This window comes from Cantharellus anzutake, assembly GCF_015039405.1.
Source record: "Cantharellus anzutake strain C23 chromosome Unknown EI90scaffold_65, whole genome shotgun sequence".
NCBI lineage: Eukaryota > Fungi > Basidiomycota > Agaricomycetes > Cantharellales > Hydnaceae > Cantharellus > Cantharellus anzutake.
Genome location: NW_024067015.1, coordinates 217,780 through 232,810, shown reverse-complemented (window position 1 = coordinate 232,810; position 15,031 = coordinate 217,780). Strand labels below are relative to the sequence as shown.

Here is a 15,031-nt window from a genome sequence, read left to right as displayed (position 1 = left end):
GACTAATTAGCATTTTACCATGAAATGCAGGACCTCGGCTATGGCTTATGTAAATTGCGTTCTCCGTTTCAGGAACAATGAGTACTCAAGTAATCATAAGACAACACAGGAAAGGATAATGAACGATGCGAAGTAAAGATAGTGCCTGCCGGAGTCATTGCGTAGTTGATACTCTATATCAGAATGTTCGATGTATAAGTTAATGAGTTGAATGTCCTGAATACCCTAAGAGGACGCTACAATTGTAACTCCAGGAGTGTTCAACCCATCTTGGGATTGTCCCATCGAAATGTCCAGGCCCACTGCCCCACGTCTAGCCTTCAAACTTTGCAAGTGAGAGTGCGAGCCACGGGGACTGTCAGATGAATGTAATGCGAAATAGCCCTGAGAATGTAAATGAGGTGTGATGGGTGGAGATTCATGGCTAGACGGTGGAGGAGACGGATAAGACCCTGTCGGGGACTGGACCAATGATGTTTGGTGTGTGTGGCCGTTCAATCGGTCCGTCACTTTCGATGAGACACTGAGTGGTGAAGGAGTGTGGCGTGTATGTGCAACATCCACATCGCCTGGATGGGGTATGTGCACATGAGAAGTCCCATTTGAAAACTCAACATGCGGCACAGCCGTCGAGCGAGCTTCGAGGCGATTTGTATCCCACTTTTCAGTCTCCACTTTCTCGCTTGGCCATGTCGAAGGGATGGGCGAGGCTTGCTGCAGTCTGGCATCCTGTTGCGACACAGGAAGTAAGATTTGTGCCTTAGCTTCAATCCTCCTAACTTTGCTCTCCCCCTTCTCAACGTCACCCTTGGCATTATTGTACATCCATAATCCAACGAAGGCAAGGATTATGCCTATACCCTGGACAGGATGAATGTGCTGATTGAACCAAATGATCGCGATGCAAATTACTGCGATTCGCTTGATAAGGGAGGCAATGCTGTATGTGACGGGCGAAGTGGAGGAAAGGACGGCAAAGGCAATCAAATTTTGCCCCCAATGAACAACACCATTGAGGAAAAAGTTGAGAATAACGATTTTCCCGCTATTCGCAATGCTCCTACTGTCGCGAACGCCTGTCGTGCTCCAAAGAGACATGAGCGGACCGAAATCCGATGACACCCAGACCGGGATCATTAAGAGGAAGGCAATGCCAGAAGAATACAGCAATAAGTTTATCTTGTCTAATTTGTGCGGCGGGGCCGTGCCTGATCCCGAACCACTACTTGGCATGACTTTCTTGAAAAAGATGTTGGAGGACACAAAGACGATGGCTGAGCCAAACGCTGACACGAGTCCAATGAAGTCCGCTGCCGATACATCGAATGAACAAGCGAGCATGACCCCCGCAGTAAGGGGAAGTAATGATATATACGTTGCAGGCGAGTACTTGACGCCGAACAGTGCCGCATACGCAGCAACAGTGAAGAGCGGTGACAGTGCCTAAATGGGTGGGTGAGTTGTGGACAAAACGATAATAATAGGCTTCACTCACTTTGATCGTATGCACGGTACTGACTGGGATCCTCGAAATCGCGACGCTCGAGAACATGTGGCCACCCACTTGAAAGACAGCCATTGGCACCGTGTTCCAGAGAATTGCTTTTGTGGGTCGCCGAAGTGTACTTATATTAAATGAGGGGTGGCACACGAGCGCAGAAAGGCCCGATACGAATGCAAATTGAATAATGGTAAGAGTGATGGGGAAGCGAAAGTGATTAAGGATGACTTTGCCAGTATTTGACGACATAGCAGATGACATGTACCACAACAGGCACATAAATACGAAGCGTAGAGTCGAATACGACGGAGGCGGGATAGTCACTTCGTGACTGCGAACGGTGAGCGATATGCTAGGCCTCCGACGCTGTGCGGAGCCCAGGGCGATGAGTTGTCCTTGTACGTAATTTGACAACGTAGAGGATATTGAGGGGCGGGGAGCAGACGTCGGTGCTGGTAAGTAGTCGTCTCGCTTTCTGTCCAACCTATCCTTGGTGCTGTCCACAAAATGCTGGACGTCCCAACCCGAGTCGACGTTGCATCGATGCTCATCGCCTCTTGAAAAGGTATTGGGCAAGCCGAACATTGAATGGAGCCTTCGCACAGATACAAATGCGTTCCTTCTTGCAGTTATAAAGGCAGGGTCACAGTGCCTTTCTGTGCCAGGTTGAAGGAGAGATGATGGTTAAAGAAGGTACCGGAGCACAAACCACAGAACCTAACGGCATGTGCCGACGTCTGTTGATTATTTAACCTCACCAGTTATGCAACACACATGTGGTTGGCCTGGGGGAGCCGCTTCAAAAATCATGGCACCATTCCAGCTGCAACTAACCACCTCGAGCGAGAATTGAGGTTGCGAATGTGTCCATAGTAATTCCGTATTTGCTTGTGCGCAAATGAACACCCGTTGCCGTCCATGATTACATTGATTACGTACATCCTCCAGTGCTTCGCTCTCACTGCCACAGAACGCCGCTGAAGAGCCAGGAGCGATACACAATTGCGGAAGATTTTGCTCTTCCGGCGCACATACTTCATTACGGGTCCGAATTTCAGGTCATTCAAAGCCCGTATGCCTACACCTCCCAGTCAACCCAATGGTACACCCTCCAAGCGGAACAAAGGCCTTCGTGGCAGACCCCAAGAGCCGCTTGAAGTCCGGATCTCTAAAACCCTCTCCTATATTTTACGCCATGGTGCTGAGAAGGAAGGGTTGAAGTTGAGACCTGACGGATACATGAAGGTATCTGAAATTGTATGTTTAATCGGTCCTTCCCAAATTATATACGAGTATCTCTAACATCTACACGTTTTTTGCTGCGACAGTTGGCCTGCCCCAAGCTACAAGGCGTGGAGTTCATTCAGATTCAGTCGATCGTAGAAACAAATGACAAAAAGCGCTTTCATCTCATGCACGAGCCAATCAATGGCGAATCCGCTGATCCTCTCATCGCCACCGGGTGGTGGATTCGAGCCAACCAAGGACATTCTCTTCAGGTACATTGTGACGCACTTTGTGAAGTTGAAGGGTGTGTTGAAGAAATTTCGACAGGTTGAGGATTTGGAACTGGTGGAGATCAAAACGCCAGAAGAGGTACCAATTGCTATTCATGGAACTAATCCTGAGGCATGGGAATCCATCTGTACGTAAGCACACTTTTCCTTGAATGATTCTTAACCGCGTCCTCGTCTAGCTCTTGAAGGTTTGTCACGAATGAAGCGGAGTCACATTCATCTTTCTGCGGGACTTTTGGGGACTGAAGGGGTCATCAGTGGTGCGTTTTTTTTACTCGTTTTCCGGCCATGCGTCCTCGTCCTAAATCTGTGACCAGGCATGCGCAAGAACTCTGAAGTCCTGATTTACATTGACATCGAAACTGCTATGTGCAAAGGAGGATTGAAGTTCTTCCGCTCAGCTAATGGCGTCATCCTCACCACAGGCGATGAAAAAGGCTTCATAGCTCCTTCATACTTCAAAAGGGTCGAATTCGCAGGGCGGCCTGGAGGTGATGCACCAAAGGAATCAAACTGAAGCACAACTTAATTTAAAACAAAGATTTGGATGTCTGTATTATGAGGGGTTCGCGGCTCGAAGACGCGCCTCTGCGGCCCTTGCTCTTCTTTCTCGCTCAATCCGCGCTCTCATCTCCGGTGACATGCTAGCTGAGCTTACGTTCTCTATGATGCCACCACCGGCAGGACCGCCTAGCCTTTGTGGGCCCTTTCGATTTGCAGCTTTGGCAGCGGCAGCAGCTTCTGCTTCTTTCTTTACTCTTTCGGCCTCTTCCCTTTCTAATCTTTCCTGCTCTTCGGCAGCCTTTGCAGCTGCGGCCCTTTCCCGCTCCATCATACGTTCCTTGAGACCTCTTTTCCGATCGGCTTCGCGATTCTCTACTGCTTCCTTCTCAGGATCAAGAACACTCGTTACACCGGCACCATGGGAGCCTTTCCCAAGCCAATCCCACCATTCGGGATGCGCATGCGCTGCACGCCGAAAGACATTGCGAACATTTTGCGAGCGTGCAACATTGTAAGCTTTGCGGTGTGCATAGTTGCTGGTCTCGTCATCTGAGGCCGAATTCGTCTTGGCATCTTCCTCCCTGACTAGCGCAGAGGGAACACCAATTGTTGGGTCAGCGCGGAGCTCGAGAAGTAGCCATCGGACGACTTCTTCCTGATCCCAGGCGGTAGCCGCTTGCAACAATGTCGCCCCACACCGCTTCCCTTCCTCCTTACGTAGCCATGTCGGTATTCGCGTGTTTGCAGCTGAATCTCCAGCATCTAGTACCCCAGCGCCATCCGTAGTCGTGAGTATGTTCCAGAATTTCTGAAGTGGCCCCACACGCCCCTTTCGCACCATGTCCAGTAAGCGGCGCCATTTGATTCGTGCCGCCAGCTCTTCAGGTGAAAGAACCTCCCTGTTGGGCTTTTGTTTCTGTGCTGATTCCTGTTCAGTCGAAGGGAAAACCTTCAGTTTTTGCCTTGCTCTTATCGAAGCAAGATATTCTTCATCAGCTTGGCGGAGTTCGTCATCAGTCAGATGGGTTATCTTGACACGAGTTAGCTCTAAAAGACAGCGAGAAAGTTCTGACAGAGTCTTGAATGTGCAGTGAGAAAATGAATTAGTTTGATGCAACGCATGAGCTTACAGGACGTCTAGTTGGGAAAGGGAAAGTCCTTAGTCGATCGTCCCCTTAGAATGTCCATGAATTGAGAGTTTTGCTTGCACACGATTCACTCCCGCGTACCTTTCTGTATCGGAGAGTTCTCGCCCTCGAGGAAGATTCGCCGATTCGACACGCTCGCCCTGATGAAAATCCTATCACATAAATCGATATTGTCCGCCCAATCTTGTAGGAGTGCTCGTATATCCTAAGAATTGATATGAATTGCGATGGTTAGACTTAGTTTAACAATTTTATCATACGTCGCGCAGTGATTGTTCTCCATATCGCCGAAGCATAGCTCCTGCGCTCTTGGCATGCCCCTTAGCGTTATCATTTATGGATTGTGAGCCTCCCTGCTTCCTCCGCGCTGCATGATGAGAAAGGATTTTATGGAGAAAACGATGCCCCACGTTGAAAATGACCCACTAGTGTACCGATGGAAAGTCTTATGGGCAACAATCTCGTATTCTTGCTTCTGGTGGTGTCCCTTCTTGTTCGGTCTTTTCCTGTTGGATGGCCTGGGCACGTCGTCTGCATCCTCGTCTGGAGGCCCAGGATTAGATACCCGAGCAACCATCCCTGCAAAATGGCCACCCGCAGTCATGAACAGCGCCCACAATCTCCCATCCTCTCCACCGTCTTGGATCCCACGCAGGGACCTCACATAGGATTCAGGATTGTCAGGGGACACTGAAGAGTGTAATATAGCTGTATACACGCCGAACTGAGTATCCTTTATTCGGGGAGAATAGAGCCACACAATCGGCGAGCGAAGCTTGGCAGGTTCTTCATCTGAGGTATCGGAGGATCCGTGTGCTTTCGCGCGTTTCATCTTGCTGACGAGAGCATCAACTGCGTCATCATCGGATTCGTCTTCCGAACTCGACGCCGATCCAGAGAGTGACTCATCTAATTCTAAGCGGGTGGAGATGTTCAGCAGTTAGCTGAAGACGCGAGGGACCTTACTCGCTTTCTATCAAAGCGTTGAAATCCGCTTCAGTGACTGGCGCTGCATTCGCATTTGAACTCCGGCTCTTCACGTTGTATCGATGCCAATCGGATCGATAGTGTTCCCTCTGTTCGCTCACGCTGTCAAATAGGGTACCAGGGCAACTAAAACAGGACAGTGAATCTGATATTGCTCCTGGGTCAGGTATGGGTTCGTTTGGGCTCTGCTCGATCGTCGGCAGATTACGCGCCAGTCGTGACATCAGTCGTGGGACCGGTCGCACTTGGAGTGCTTCCGATACATTTAGAGGCATTGAGAAAACGTAAAGGGGCTCCTTGATGTTCGCCTCCATGACGATGAGAGGTTTGGTGTATTGTGTACAAGCGCCAGCAAGAAATTTCACATGACTCATCACAATATGACTCACGATCAGTCGTTCTGAGTCGAAGATGGCAGTTGCGTGATACTACAGTTGGATGTACACAGCAATGGCACTCTTAACACTCTTCATTGAGTCCTCCTGTCAAGGGCTTTCCAATCCTTTGCCAGTCCTAACCTCCTAATAAGGTCTGCTGGCATACAATACACAGGATCCAGGTCATTTAGGCCCGGATAGCCCAGAATTGAAAGGCCTGGTGACATAACTAAGCATAAAACATGCGAAGCTACCAGGTTACTGACCAGCAACCCCGAAATTCGTATGGAAGACATCAACCATATCCCCTGGCCGATCTGCTATTCCGCCACCTTCGAGGTCCTACGAAAGTAGATGAGTAATCCACTGAATTCGGTGAAAATTTCCTTGCCTGAGCAGACAGAATGAAATTGGTTAGCGCGTCGGGATCAATCCAATGCACTTTCTTGAGGATGGCCAATGAGGAGAGGACCCAGAAGCTATAGCACACCTAAACACAGTAAACACAGAGCCACGTACGCGGCAGAGAGACAACTCACATCTTCCAGTTTTTCTGGGCGACCATTCAACCCTCCATTAGGTAACTGGCGTTCAGCGAGCCACCACCCTAAGATCTGCTGATCCACCTCCCCTTCTATCCGATCCAATATAGCGAGAGCCGCTACACAAGTCCAAACTGGGCAGCTCGATGAGCGTGAGGCACGCTGGTGTGCATAAAAGTGGATACCTTGAGCAGCATGGCTTTCTCCTCCTTCACTGCTACCGAAGCCCCCATCGAAGTTACGGCACTTCCTTAAGTAAGAAACAGCCTTATCCACATCAATAGCATGTAATTGACCAAGTAGTGAGAGAGCCGACACAGCGCAGTAAGTGAATCGCGTATCAACTTCCCCCATTGATCGCCAGAAAACGACCCTGAGGGGTTTTGAAGTGACTTTATAACTTTAAGTCGCAAATGAGACCATTCAAAAGACCCAGAAACCGATTACCGACATGATACCACCCTCGGCACATCTATCCTATCGATCGCGCCATGAATATGGAGGATTTGAACTGCACTTAGTGTTGATAAGACGTGTCCATCGTGGCCCGGGTGTGCACCAAATGCGCCTTTATGGCAAAATGTATCCCTCGGTCCCCTGGGAGCGAACGCACGCACCTAATTCATCGTCCCAACAAGACATGACAAACTCAATCATCTCATCCCGATCGAGGGCATCCTGACGACCCATAACACACAGGGCCGTGAGGCCCCAGTAGATAGCATTTAATCGAAGATGAGCGGTAAGATGGTATGCCAAGGAGCCTGTTGACTGCATGCAGCGGTTTCGACCAACTGTCAAACACAGCTTCTTATAACCCGTCGCAGCTTACCTTTCCTAAGGATTGGATGTACGAGACATGCAGACTTGTTGCAAGTCTGTTTGCCGATAGCCCAGCTGACATGTTAGCTGCGCTCATTCACCTTGTGAACGACTATTGACACCAAGGCGTACAGCGGCAAGTGGCGTGCGATGAAATTGGTGATGACCCAAAATGGCAGCAAATTGGAGGCTCATCAAATCAGATGCGCCAGTTTTCTTTGCATGCCGGTATTTCCACGGCTTTATGCGTAACCAGCAGGCAGATAGATATCTCTTGCGTTTTTGGGAGATTGATCGTTCAGAAGAGAAGATGCCCTAATAGGCTCGGCGAAGCGGAATATGAATACGGGATAATTGATACTTGTTGAGCCTTGATAGATAGTTGGAGGGATTTATGAGATTGGACCACTGATATTTGGCAAGGATTTTGGCGCTTTGTAGTGTGATCCCTTCGTGGTACGGTGCGGTAGTGGAGCAGACGGGTCTTGGAAGTTGCGAGCTCAAGCTGATCCTTCATAGTTTAACGAAGCTGATTCTTCTGAATTTCAAGGATGCTTGGGCTTTTCATCGATGTCGCGGAATTCCATTAATTGCATGGCCTGTTGTGAAAAACCGTGGGAAATCCATTTCAGTCCCTGTAGTATCACTTGAAATCCACATTTCGAGTGTATGCGATCCTAAATCTATCATTGAGTCTACCCTCGGTGCTCCAGAATGTCTTGGGATTCACTATCAGACCAGCTCAACCTCGACAGGGTTGCTTTATCAACTGGGGGATCTGACGACCACGATCGGTCTTCACGCCATCCGCTGCCACCTAGGCACACAGAAGGGAGGAGTGCGCCGAGAAACAGTGCACCACAAGACGAAGAGGAACAAAGCGGGGATGAGAAATGGGAGGACGCCCAGGAAACAATCGTACTAGGGAAGGATGACGATGTCGCGGCATCATCTTCTTTAGATCCTGAAGCGAAGGTAGCTGAGCTCTGGGTGGGTGTCTAGCCGAAACTAAGGCAACCTGTGCCTAAAGATGTATCTGGACTCCAGGCATGGATAGACGCAGCCGACAAATTGAAAGAAGAGGGGAACAAATTGTTTCGGGAATCCAACTGGCCGCAAGCCATATTCCACTATGAGGAAGGCATCCGAATATTACCCCCTCGCCCCGTTGCGTCGACATCTCAAGAAAAAGATAGGGCTCCAGATGACACAGGCGAAGAGTTGTCTCCTTCCCCTTCAGCGCCTGAACAAGCAAGCGCCAACCCCCCCGAGGACAATACAAGAGAATCAGAGGATGAGCCCCTGACGCTAGCTGAGAAGCAATGTAGCATCATACGATCAATGCTGAACTCCAACATTGCAGCCTGTCATGTTAAGATGGTGTGTTCGATATTCGTGCGGACTCACCCGTCGATTCATCGCTTTCATTAGGGGAATCACCCAGAAGCTGTCGCATCGTGTACAGAATGTGAGTGTCCTCGTTCAGTGACACAAACTGACCGAGCGAATGCATTATATCCCACACAGCGTTGCTGGATGTGCCCACATACAGCAAGGCACTTCACCGGCGAGCGACGTCTAACGAAGTGATAGGGACATGGACGGCTCTGTCTCAAGCAGACAAAGGTCCGCAATACTCTTTGTTTTCCAGTCCTACCAATTCAACACTCTCCCCAGACTATAAGACTCTCCTCGAAACTCTGCCTGCGAACTCCCCGCTTCTGCCAAATGTCCGCATCGCATCACGGAAGCTCAGTCCGCGCTTGGAACAACAGCAGAAGAAAGAAATGAATGAGATGCTGGGTAAGCTGAAGGAGGTTGGGAATACTATGCTTGGTGTGTGGTGGAATTACAGCTCAGGCGCAACAATGTTGATGACGACCACTAATTAGGTCATTTTGGGCTTTCAACGGACAACTTCCAATTCACTCCCAACGGGCAAGGCGGATACTCGATGAATTTTGTTCAGAAATGATCTCATTTCATGGGGTTTACGGGCCCTTCAAACTTTGCGGATAACACACATTCATGATTGCCACTTTCAATGATTAAGCCAAGATGGACAGGAGATGATTATGAGCTAGCCCGGTGCCTTTCTAGTTGAGGATCCCATGCAACATTGCAAACTTGGGCCAGACACTCATTCATACCCGCAGCCGAACAGCATAGAAATTTCATTAGTAGGGGATGGTTCATGCGTTATTCGCCCGGTAGTTTGCGCGGAGGCTTTTGCAAGCTAGAAGTTTCCTTGTCATGATCGGACAGAATGTTTGGACTAAGAATCTCGAGGCCAGTGGTGACTACATCATCTCAGCTACCTATTTGCATAGATACAAATCTCACGGTCAGCTCCGACCTTTGCAGTGTCCCCGCCAGGGGCAACATGAGCATCTAGGTTTCTTCGTGGTGGGAACTGAGAAGACTGTCGCCGTCGCGGTTCGCAAATTGATATTGGAGCTGTCCCTCGATCGTTGTGCTTGTGCCTGATGAATGATCATCAAACCTTGAAGTCATGACCTTGAATAGGCAGTTGCACCACCAAGAAGCATCGATTCTGACTTCCTCCTTGTGATCGCGTGTAGCAATTGCATGTAGTGCCGGGGCTTCCCAATCAAATACCCAATACTGCAATGCCATGGTGCTAGCGGAGTGGTACGACAGCCTCAACGTCTTGGAGGAGGTCATGGTTCGACGTATGGTTTTCTCGCGAGCAATCGCAGATGGAACAATAATGCAGGATCATGAGCTGTTTGGATTACAGCGGCAGCCTCAGTCGATCATCAACCATGACCTGATGGGTCAAGTAACAGATCCGAACTGCTGACAGTGGTACAACTTGATAACCCACATGGCATTCATACATCGAGAGTCAAGATTAGAGCATGATTATTCTCAAACGCCCGGGTGGTATAAGAGATAGACTGATACTTATGTGTCCTTGTAGGCCCCAACCTCTAACTCATAGCACACCAACTTCATACAAGATTCACTGCGCCACAGCTTCGGGAGACTGTCCGGGGCCCTGTCCTGGGGAAGCGCCACCGATCGATAATTGTCTGAAGCTTTGATTGAACGCCGAATCGGGTAATGGTCCCCTTCCTCCGCCGAGCGGCAATGACCCCGTACGCGCATGAGTAGGAGACATGGGACCTACACCGAATCCTAACGAGTTTGAACGTTGAGGCGAGGTCACAGCTGGCGAGCCCCCACGATAATTGTCCGCAAGCGTTGTTGTGATGATCGGAACAGGACCGCGTTGGTGCACGGGTGAGAGGCCCCGAATCGAATCCTGGGCATCCGAATCGAGGCGCTGTTGGGGGCCGGCTGGACCGCCGGGTGACGGGTCCTGTTGCGGGCCCTGTTGGTACTGTTGCTGGAGTTGTTGCTGGGGTTGCTCCTGAGGGTCAGCAACTAGCCGCTGCCCTTGTGTGGTTACATGGGGCGAATTCATCAGTGTAACGGATGTGGGAAGAGTGGAATGGATAAAGTATGCTCGCCCGGCAGGCTCGGTGCCACCGTTAGCATAATATGTGGCCCATGCTTGAACATTAGGATCGGCATACTTGCGCGTCGCATCGAATGGGAAGGGAGGTTTGCCATCGATGGGCGGCAACTCATTACCTGGCGGAGATTGTGTTGGTTCGGCTGGCTGAGACTGGGCAGCAGACGCCGGCTGCTGAGACTGTTGAAGCTGCTGTTGCTGTCCGTGTATAGGCTGTTGAGAACCTCCGGACACCTCAGTACTCAGGCCGCCACCTTGCCGTATAGGCTGGAACGAGTGCTGGGGCAAATTTTGCTGAGGCGTTGGCGTCTTTGATGGCTGCGGCTGCTGTTGGGGGATGTTGGATAATGGTTGTACTTGTTGGTATGTCGCAGGACTGCTTTGAAGCTGTTGAGGGAGGGGATGACCACCAGGAACGCCCAAAGGTTGGGTCTGCACTGGGATTTGGGCATAGGCGCCATTCTGCATGCCTGAAACAGGCTGGTTCTGCGGAACATGGGCAGTCGAAGTTTGGGATCCGACGGACTGAGGAGCCCCGAATTGGGCCTGATAATTCGGAGCCGTAACATCATGACCCCCAAAAGGGTACCCTGCACCTGGGCCTGGAGGTTGAGCAGCGACTGGGGACTTGAATAGACGGCTGGGTTCCATCCGTAGGCAGTTGGCGGACGAACACCGTATGCCGAAGTGGGCCTTCCGATGCCAGGCTGATCCGGCATGCGATTAAAATCGTATATAGGTGCTGCAAAGGAATGTTAACTGATGTCGCTAGCGTTGGTTTATCTCATACCTCCTGGATTGTATTTCGCCAAGCTCTCTTCCATCACATCATCGAAAATCTTCTTCGCCCGCACAAAGCTCTCGTTCATATTCATGAGGTCCGCTACAAGTCCGAGAACACATCAATGATAAGCCTTGTTTGGGCGGGGTGACGCTTACCTCGCTTCTGACTGTAGCGATCGATAAGCTTGACAATCTTTGGTCGCAGGGCCATGCAAGAACGATACAATTCCTGTGAAACAATGAGTAGTTTTTCTTGGTGATGACAACACCAGAAATTGCACCTGTATCTCTTCATTATCCGCCAGGTTATCTTTGGCAGGATCAACCTTCCTGAGCATATCAAGTAATTGATCGATTTCCGCAGCTTGTGCAAAAATCGTCGCTTCCTGCTGCGCCTCCCGCGTGATCTCCTCTGGCGTAGGTTCGGGAATGGGTTCCTATCATAGTGCCTTATTGATGACCCATAGATCGATGGAAGACAGAAGAAACTTACGACGTAGTTCACCGGGAAAATCCCAGTCTGCCCCCTTAACTGGCCTTTCCACCATTCTTTGTAGAGCCTTTCAATGACTTTGATCACATCGCCTTTCTCAAAACCAAGTTCGCCGGGCTCAGTGGGCTCGAAGGTGTGTAAGGCACGAACGCGACTTGAAAGCGTTGCCTTTGGTGCTGGGGCCAGTTCTGCTGGCTTAACAGTGGTGGACGTCGCTAGTGAGGGTACAGCGACTGGTCGTGCAATCTGTGTCTTCGGCTGGGTCGGCGATGTCTCAGCAGTATCCTGCCTTACAGGGGAAGGGTGTGTAGGAGAAGCTTCCGGAACGCTTGACACGGTTGAAACGACAGGTCGAGCAGAGGGGACATAACCACCGGTAGGGTATACGGGTGTAGGCGATGGGCCCGACGTCTTCCGATAGTTCAGGGAAGGACGCTGTGAGAGAGATGTTTGTCTCGAAGGTCCCGGTCCCGGAGCGGTGGAAGGGACATTAGACACGGAAGGGGCCTTTGATGAGCTAGTCCCACTTGTTGAAGCACCGGAATTGTGTTCCCAATTAGAGACCCACTTTCCAAGTCCGCCCGTGTCTGTACGCGACATCTCGAGGACGCGCTGAAGTTCCTCTTCTTCACGCCTGCGGATGTCATCATCATCTGGGGGCGGAGCCTCAGTTGCTTGATCGAAACGATAGTCTGCAATGTAATCAAGTTATTTCTAGCATTATAGGAGGGACCTGAATGGCGCACGCTTCGATTTGAGGTTTTCGTAGCATTCATACATTATGCCCAAAGTTGGATCCGACTCGAACTCGAGAGCCCAAGTTTTGATCAACCCAAGGGCTCGCTTCCGGACCTTGTCATGAGTATTCTGTAAATGGAACGTTCGACATGACGCATCAGTGCACTTTAAGACGCGCCCGCAGCGGGGGACTTGTATGCAATCCAGACAACATACCCGGTCAGTGACGAGCTTCTCCAGTCCTTGGGTAAACGACCTCGAGCACAATTCGCGATGCAATTCGATTCCACAATTCTTTGAGAGTGCCTCGGCAAGAGCGAGCGAATAAAGTTGGACGTTTGATGTGCGATGCGCCAGGCGCTTCAGTATAGCAGCAATGACATTTCTTGCGCTGCAAAGTCAACGTCAATGAATTGCGCGTCGAGATAGGGTGTATCTACGTGCCCCCCTTCGCCTTCATCTACGACTTTGTCGCAAAGGCTAATTATTATTTCCCAGTTTTCACTTGTCTGATTCTCATCCGTTGCCTTGGCTGAAAAGGAGCGATCAGACCGAATTCATGCGTCATGGCGAGGATGTGCGACCCACCAACGATCTCGTCGTAAGGATTAGGTGATGACTTGAACATTGTGGAGAACTAGAGACGTAAGGGCCGAGGAAACGAACCACAGCTTTCGATCTGTTCAGCTGAGGGAGAAACTAAGGAACGTTCAGGCTGGGTTGGAAGCGGCTGCGGCTGTGTGACGAGTTTGCTTCCGGCAACACAGCCGAAAGGCATCAGAACACGAGAGAAACCAACAGACGCCCAAACGTTTATACGATTATAATTCCAATGGCGAAAGGTGAGGTCCGCACGCTTGGAAATTATTCTGCTTCTTATAATCACTGGCTTAGTACCGCGAAACTTCCGGCTGCTCGAGGAACTCGAGAAGGGAGAGAAGGGGATCGGTGATGGATCGTGCTCCTATGGACTTGAAGACGGAGACGATATCTCCATGACACACTGGAATGGGACGATCATAGGTCCAGGACATGTACGATCTCATCCCAACCTTCACCTTTCAACACCCACTCCTCTACTCACGAATGACTCATTCTTCGTTCGGCACTTTTGCTTCGTGGGATTCTCCAGACGGTGCACGAGAACAGAATTTACTCCCTAAAGATTACCTGTGGGCCCCAATACCCCGATCGCCCTCCGGATGTTTCCTTCTATTCCCGCGTCAACCTCCCGTTTGTGAATCAACAGAATGGAAAAGTGGACCCATCCAAGTTGGGCGCTCTTTCAAATTGGACAAGAAACAGCACAATGGAGAGCTTGCTAATTGATGTCAGAAGGTGAGGGCTGCTGTTCAGGTGAATTCTTATGTTAGATCCCCATTGACGAGGTACAATTCCCCTTTTCTATCCCCCTCCCGAAGGGAGATGGCTTCCCCGGCCAATCGGAAAGCCCCCCAACCGCCGGAAGGCTCCACTTTCTGAGCCACAACGTCCATGGATAACCTGTGATCCAACCATCCGTTTCCATGTACACATTTGTACAGTAGATTTACCATGACACGACCGGTAACGCTTTCTAAATGCTTCTATATCTTCGCACGATATCCCAACCCGCCCCAAAGAGTGTATATGAGAAAAGTGCGCATTTTTGCGCACATCTCGGAGGGGTGTAAGGCCGGCCTCACCTGCGACACTCGATTTATTTTTGGCTTCGTGTGCCTTGTTTTCCCACGCTCTCCTTTCTACTTCAACCCTATGTGTTCTGTTCTGATCGTGCGACAGGACGTTCTCCTCGATGAGTCCATCCGATCCGATCCTGACACAACCCCATGAGTCGTAGTGGGCGCTGTTTCTCCACGTTCCGGCCTTGTAGATCTTTCCCCCACTCGCCGGTCTAACCTCATTGAGAAAATAAAGGCGCTTACTAATGTGGATGGGAACAAATCCAAGCTAATGCTCGGCATTGGACAGGTTAGGATCGAGTCATTTTAATTTTTGAGCCACGTTCGATGGATGGCGCGTGGTCTTCTGTTTATCCTTACTGGTTCCCGTATTCAGGGGTAGCATAATGTCACCTTGGACAGCCGATATGCGGGAATTTATAGGGGGGTTCTCAG

The 15,031-nt window shown here is 50.2% G+C and overlaps 7 protein-coding genes across 7 annotated transcripts; 3 read left to right on the top strand and 4 right to left on the bottom strand.

The window, feature by feature from the left end:
• Window positions 1-31: 31 nt before the first annotated feature.
• Window positions 32-2,158, bottom strand: EI90DRAFT_3076861 (triose-phosphate transporter family-domain-containing protein). The gene is made up of 2 exons (XM_039061683.1): window positions 1,496-2,158; window positions 32-1,443 (listed from the first exon to the last, which is right to left on the bottom strand). Exons 1-2 carry the CDS (start codon window positions 2,084-2,086, stop codon window positions 226-228), a joined length of 1,809 nt encoding a protein of 602 aa, XP_038911183.1. The 5' UTR covers window positions 2,087-2,158; the 3' UTR covers window positions 32-225.
• Window positions 2,159-2,196: 38 nt separating this feature from the next.
• EI90DRAFT_3245712 (KptA family-domain-containing protein) lies at window positions 2,197-3,535 on the top strand (the record flags this gene model as incomplete). Its single annotated transcript, XM_039066560.1, has 5 exons — window positions 2,197-2,758; window positions 2,830-3,000; window positions 3,044-3,146; window positions 3,198-3,278; window positions 3,336-3,535. The coding sequence occupies exons 1-5, from the start codon at window positions 2,576-2,578 to the stop codon at window positions 3,533-3,535; spliced, it is 738 nt and encodes a 245-aa protein (XP_038911182.1). The 5' UTR covers window positions 2,197-2,575.
• Window positions 3,353-5,333, bottom strand: EI90DRAFT_3076857 (uncharacterized protein). Its single transcript, XM_039061682.1, has 5 exons — window positions 5,097-5,333; window positions 4,931-5,037; window positions 4,752-4,875; window positions 4,653-4,696; window positions 3,353-4,600 (listed from the first exon to the last, which is right to left on the bottom strand). The coding sequence occupies exons 1-5, from the start codon at window positions 5,272-5,274 to the stop codon at window positions 3,575-3,577; spliced, it is 1,479 nt and encodes a 492-aa protein (XP_038911181.1). The 5' UTR covers window positions 5,275-5,333; the 3' UTR covers window positions 3,353-3,574.
• Window positions 5,334-6,126: 793 nt separating this feature from the next.
• Window positions 6,127-7,993, bottom strand: EI90DRAFT_3245686 (rab geranylgeranyltransferase; the record flags this gene model as incomplete). Its single annotated transcript, XM_039066559.1, has 8 exons — window positions 7,409-7,993; window positions 7,194-7,347; window positions 7,028-7,144; window positions 6,762-6,968; window positions 6,574-6,710; window positions 6,426-6,524; window positions 6,301-6,376; window positions 6,127-6,251 (listed from the first exon to the last, which is right to left on the bottom strand). Exons 1-8 carry the CDS (start codon window positions 7,493-7,495, stop codon window positions 6,127-6,129), a joined length of 1,002 nt encoding a protein of 333 aa, XP_038911180.1. The 5' UTR covers window positions 7,496-7,993.
• A 119-nt stretch (window positions 7,994-8,112) lies between these two features.
• Window positions 8,113-9,373, top strand: EI90DRAFT_3019857 (uncharacterized protein; the record flags this gene model as incomplete). The annotated part of the gene is made up of 6 exons (XM_039057416.1): window positions 8,113-8,388; window positions 8,446-8,778; window positions 8,830-8,866; window positions 8,926-9,024; window positions 9,076-9,234; window positions 9,291-9,373. The coding sequence occupies 6 exons, from the start codon at window positions 8,113-8,115 to the stop codon at window positions 9,371-9,373; spliced, it is 987 nt and encodes a 328-aa protein (XP_038911179.1).
• Window positions 9,374-10,836: 1,463 nt separating this feature from the next.
• On the bottom strand, window positions 10,837-13,666 carry EI90DRAFT_2384190 (uncharacterized protein). Its single transcript, XM_039052957.1, has 10 exons — window positions 13,503-13,666; window positions 13,359-13,446; window positions 13,131-13,305; window positions 12,923-13,043; window positions 12,745-12,868; window positions 12,177-12,693; window positions 11,965-12,120; window positions 11,840-11,912; window positions 11,691-11,783; window positions 10,837-11,642 (listed from the first exon to the last, which is right to left on the bottom strand). The coding sequence occupies exons 1-10, from the start codon at window positions 13,540-13,542 to the stop codon at window positions 11,143-11,145; spliced, it is 1,887 nt and encodes a 628-aa protein (XP_038911178.1). The 5' UTR covers window positions 13,543-13,666; the 3' UTR covers window positions 10,837-11,142.
• Window positions 13,577-14,396, top strand: EI90DRAFT_2977464 (UBC-like protein; the record flags this gene model as incomplete). The annotated part of the gene is made up of 4 exons (XM_039055913.1): window positions 13,577-13,756; window positions 13,809-13,948; window positions 14,047-14,252; window positions 14,336-14,396. Exons 1-4 carry the CDS (start codon window positions 13,747-13,749, stop codon window positions 14,394-14,396), a joined length of 417 nt encoding a protein of 138 aa, XP_038911177.1. The 5' UTR covers window positions 13,577-13,746.
• Between the last annotated feature and the right edge of the window lie 635 nt (window positions 14,397-15,031).

Coding starts and splice junctions, on each gene's coding strand:
- EI90DRAFT_3076861 (XM_039061683.1), bottom strand. CDS start 2,086: ATGTTCGGCTTGCCCAATACCTTTTCAAGAGGCGATGAGCATCGATGC. Junction 1,444..1,495: donor GTACCGTGCATACGATCAAA/GTGAGTGAAGCC, acceptor CCACCCATTTAG/GCACTGTCACCGCTCTTCAC.
- EI90DRAFT_3076857 (XM_039061682.1), bottom strand. CDS start 5,274: ATGACTGCGGGTGGCCATTTTGCAGGGATGGTTGCTCGGGTATCTAAT. Junction 5,038..5,096: donor GACTTTCCATCGGTACACTA/GTGGGTCATTTT, acceptor CTCATCATGCAG/CGCGGAGGAAGCAGGGAGGC. Junction 4,876..4,930: donor GAGAACAATCACTGCGCGAC/GTATGATAAAAT, acceptor ATCAATTCTTAG/GATATACGAGCACTCCTACA.
- EI90DRAFT_2384190 (XM_039052957.1), bottom strand. CDS start 13,542: ATGTTCAAGTCATCACCTAATCCTTACGACGAGATCGTTG. Junction 12,869..12,922: donor CGAAAACCTCAAATCGAAGC/GTGCGCCATTCA, acceptor ATTACATTGCAG/ACTATCGTTTCGATCAAGCA. Junction 11,913..11,964: donor CGGATAATGAAGAGATACAG/GTGCAATTTCTG, acceptor ATTGTTTCACAG/GAATTGTATCGTTCTTGCAT.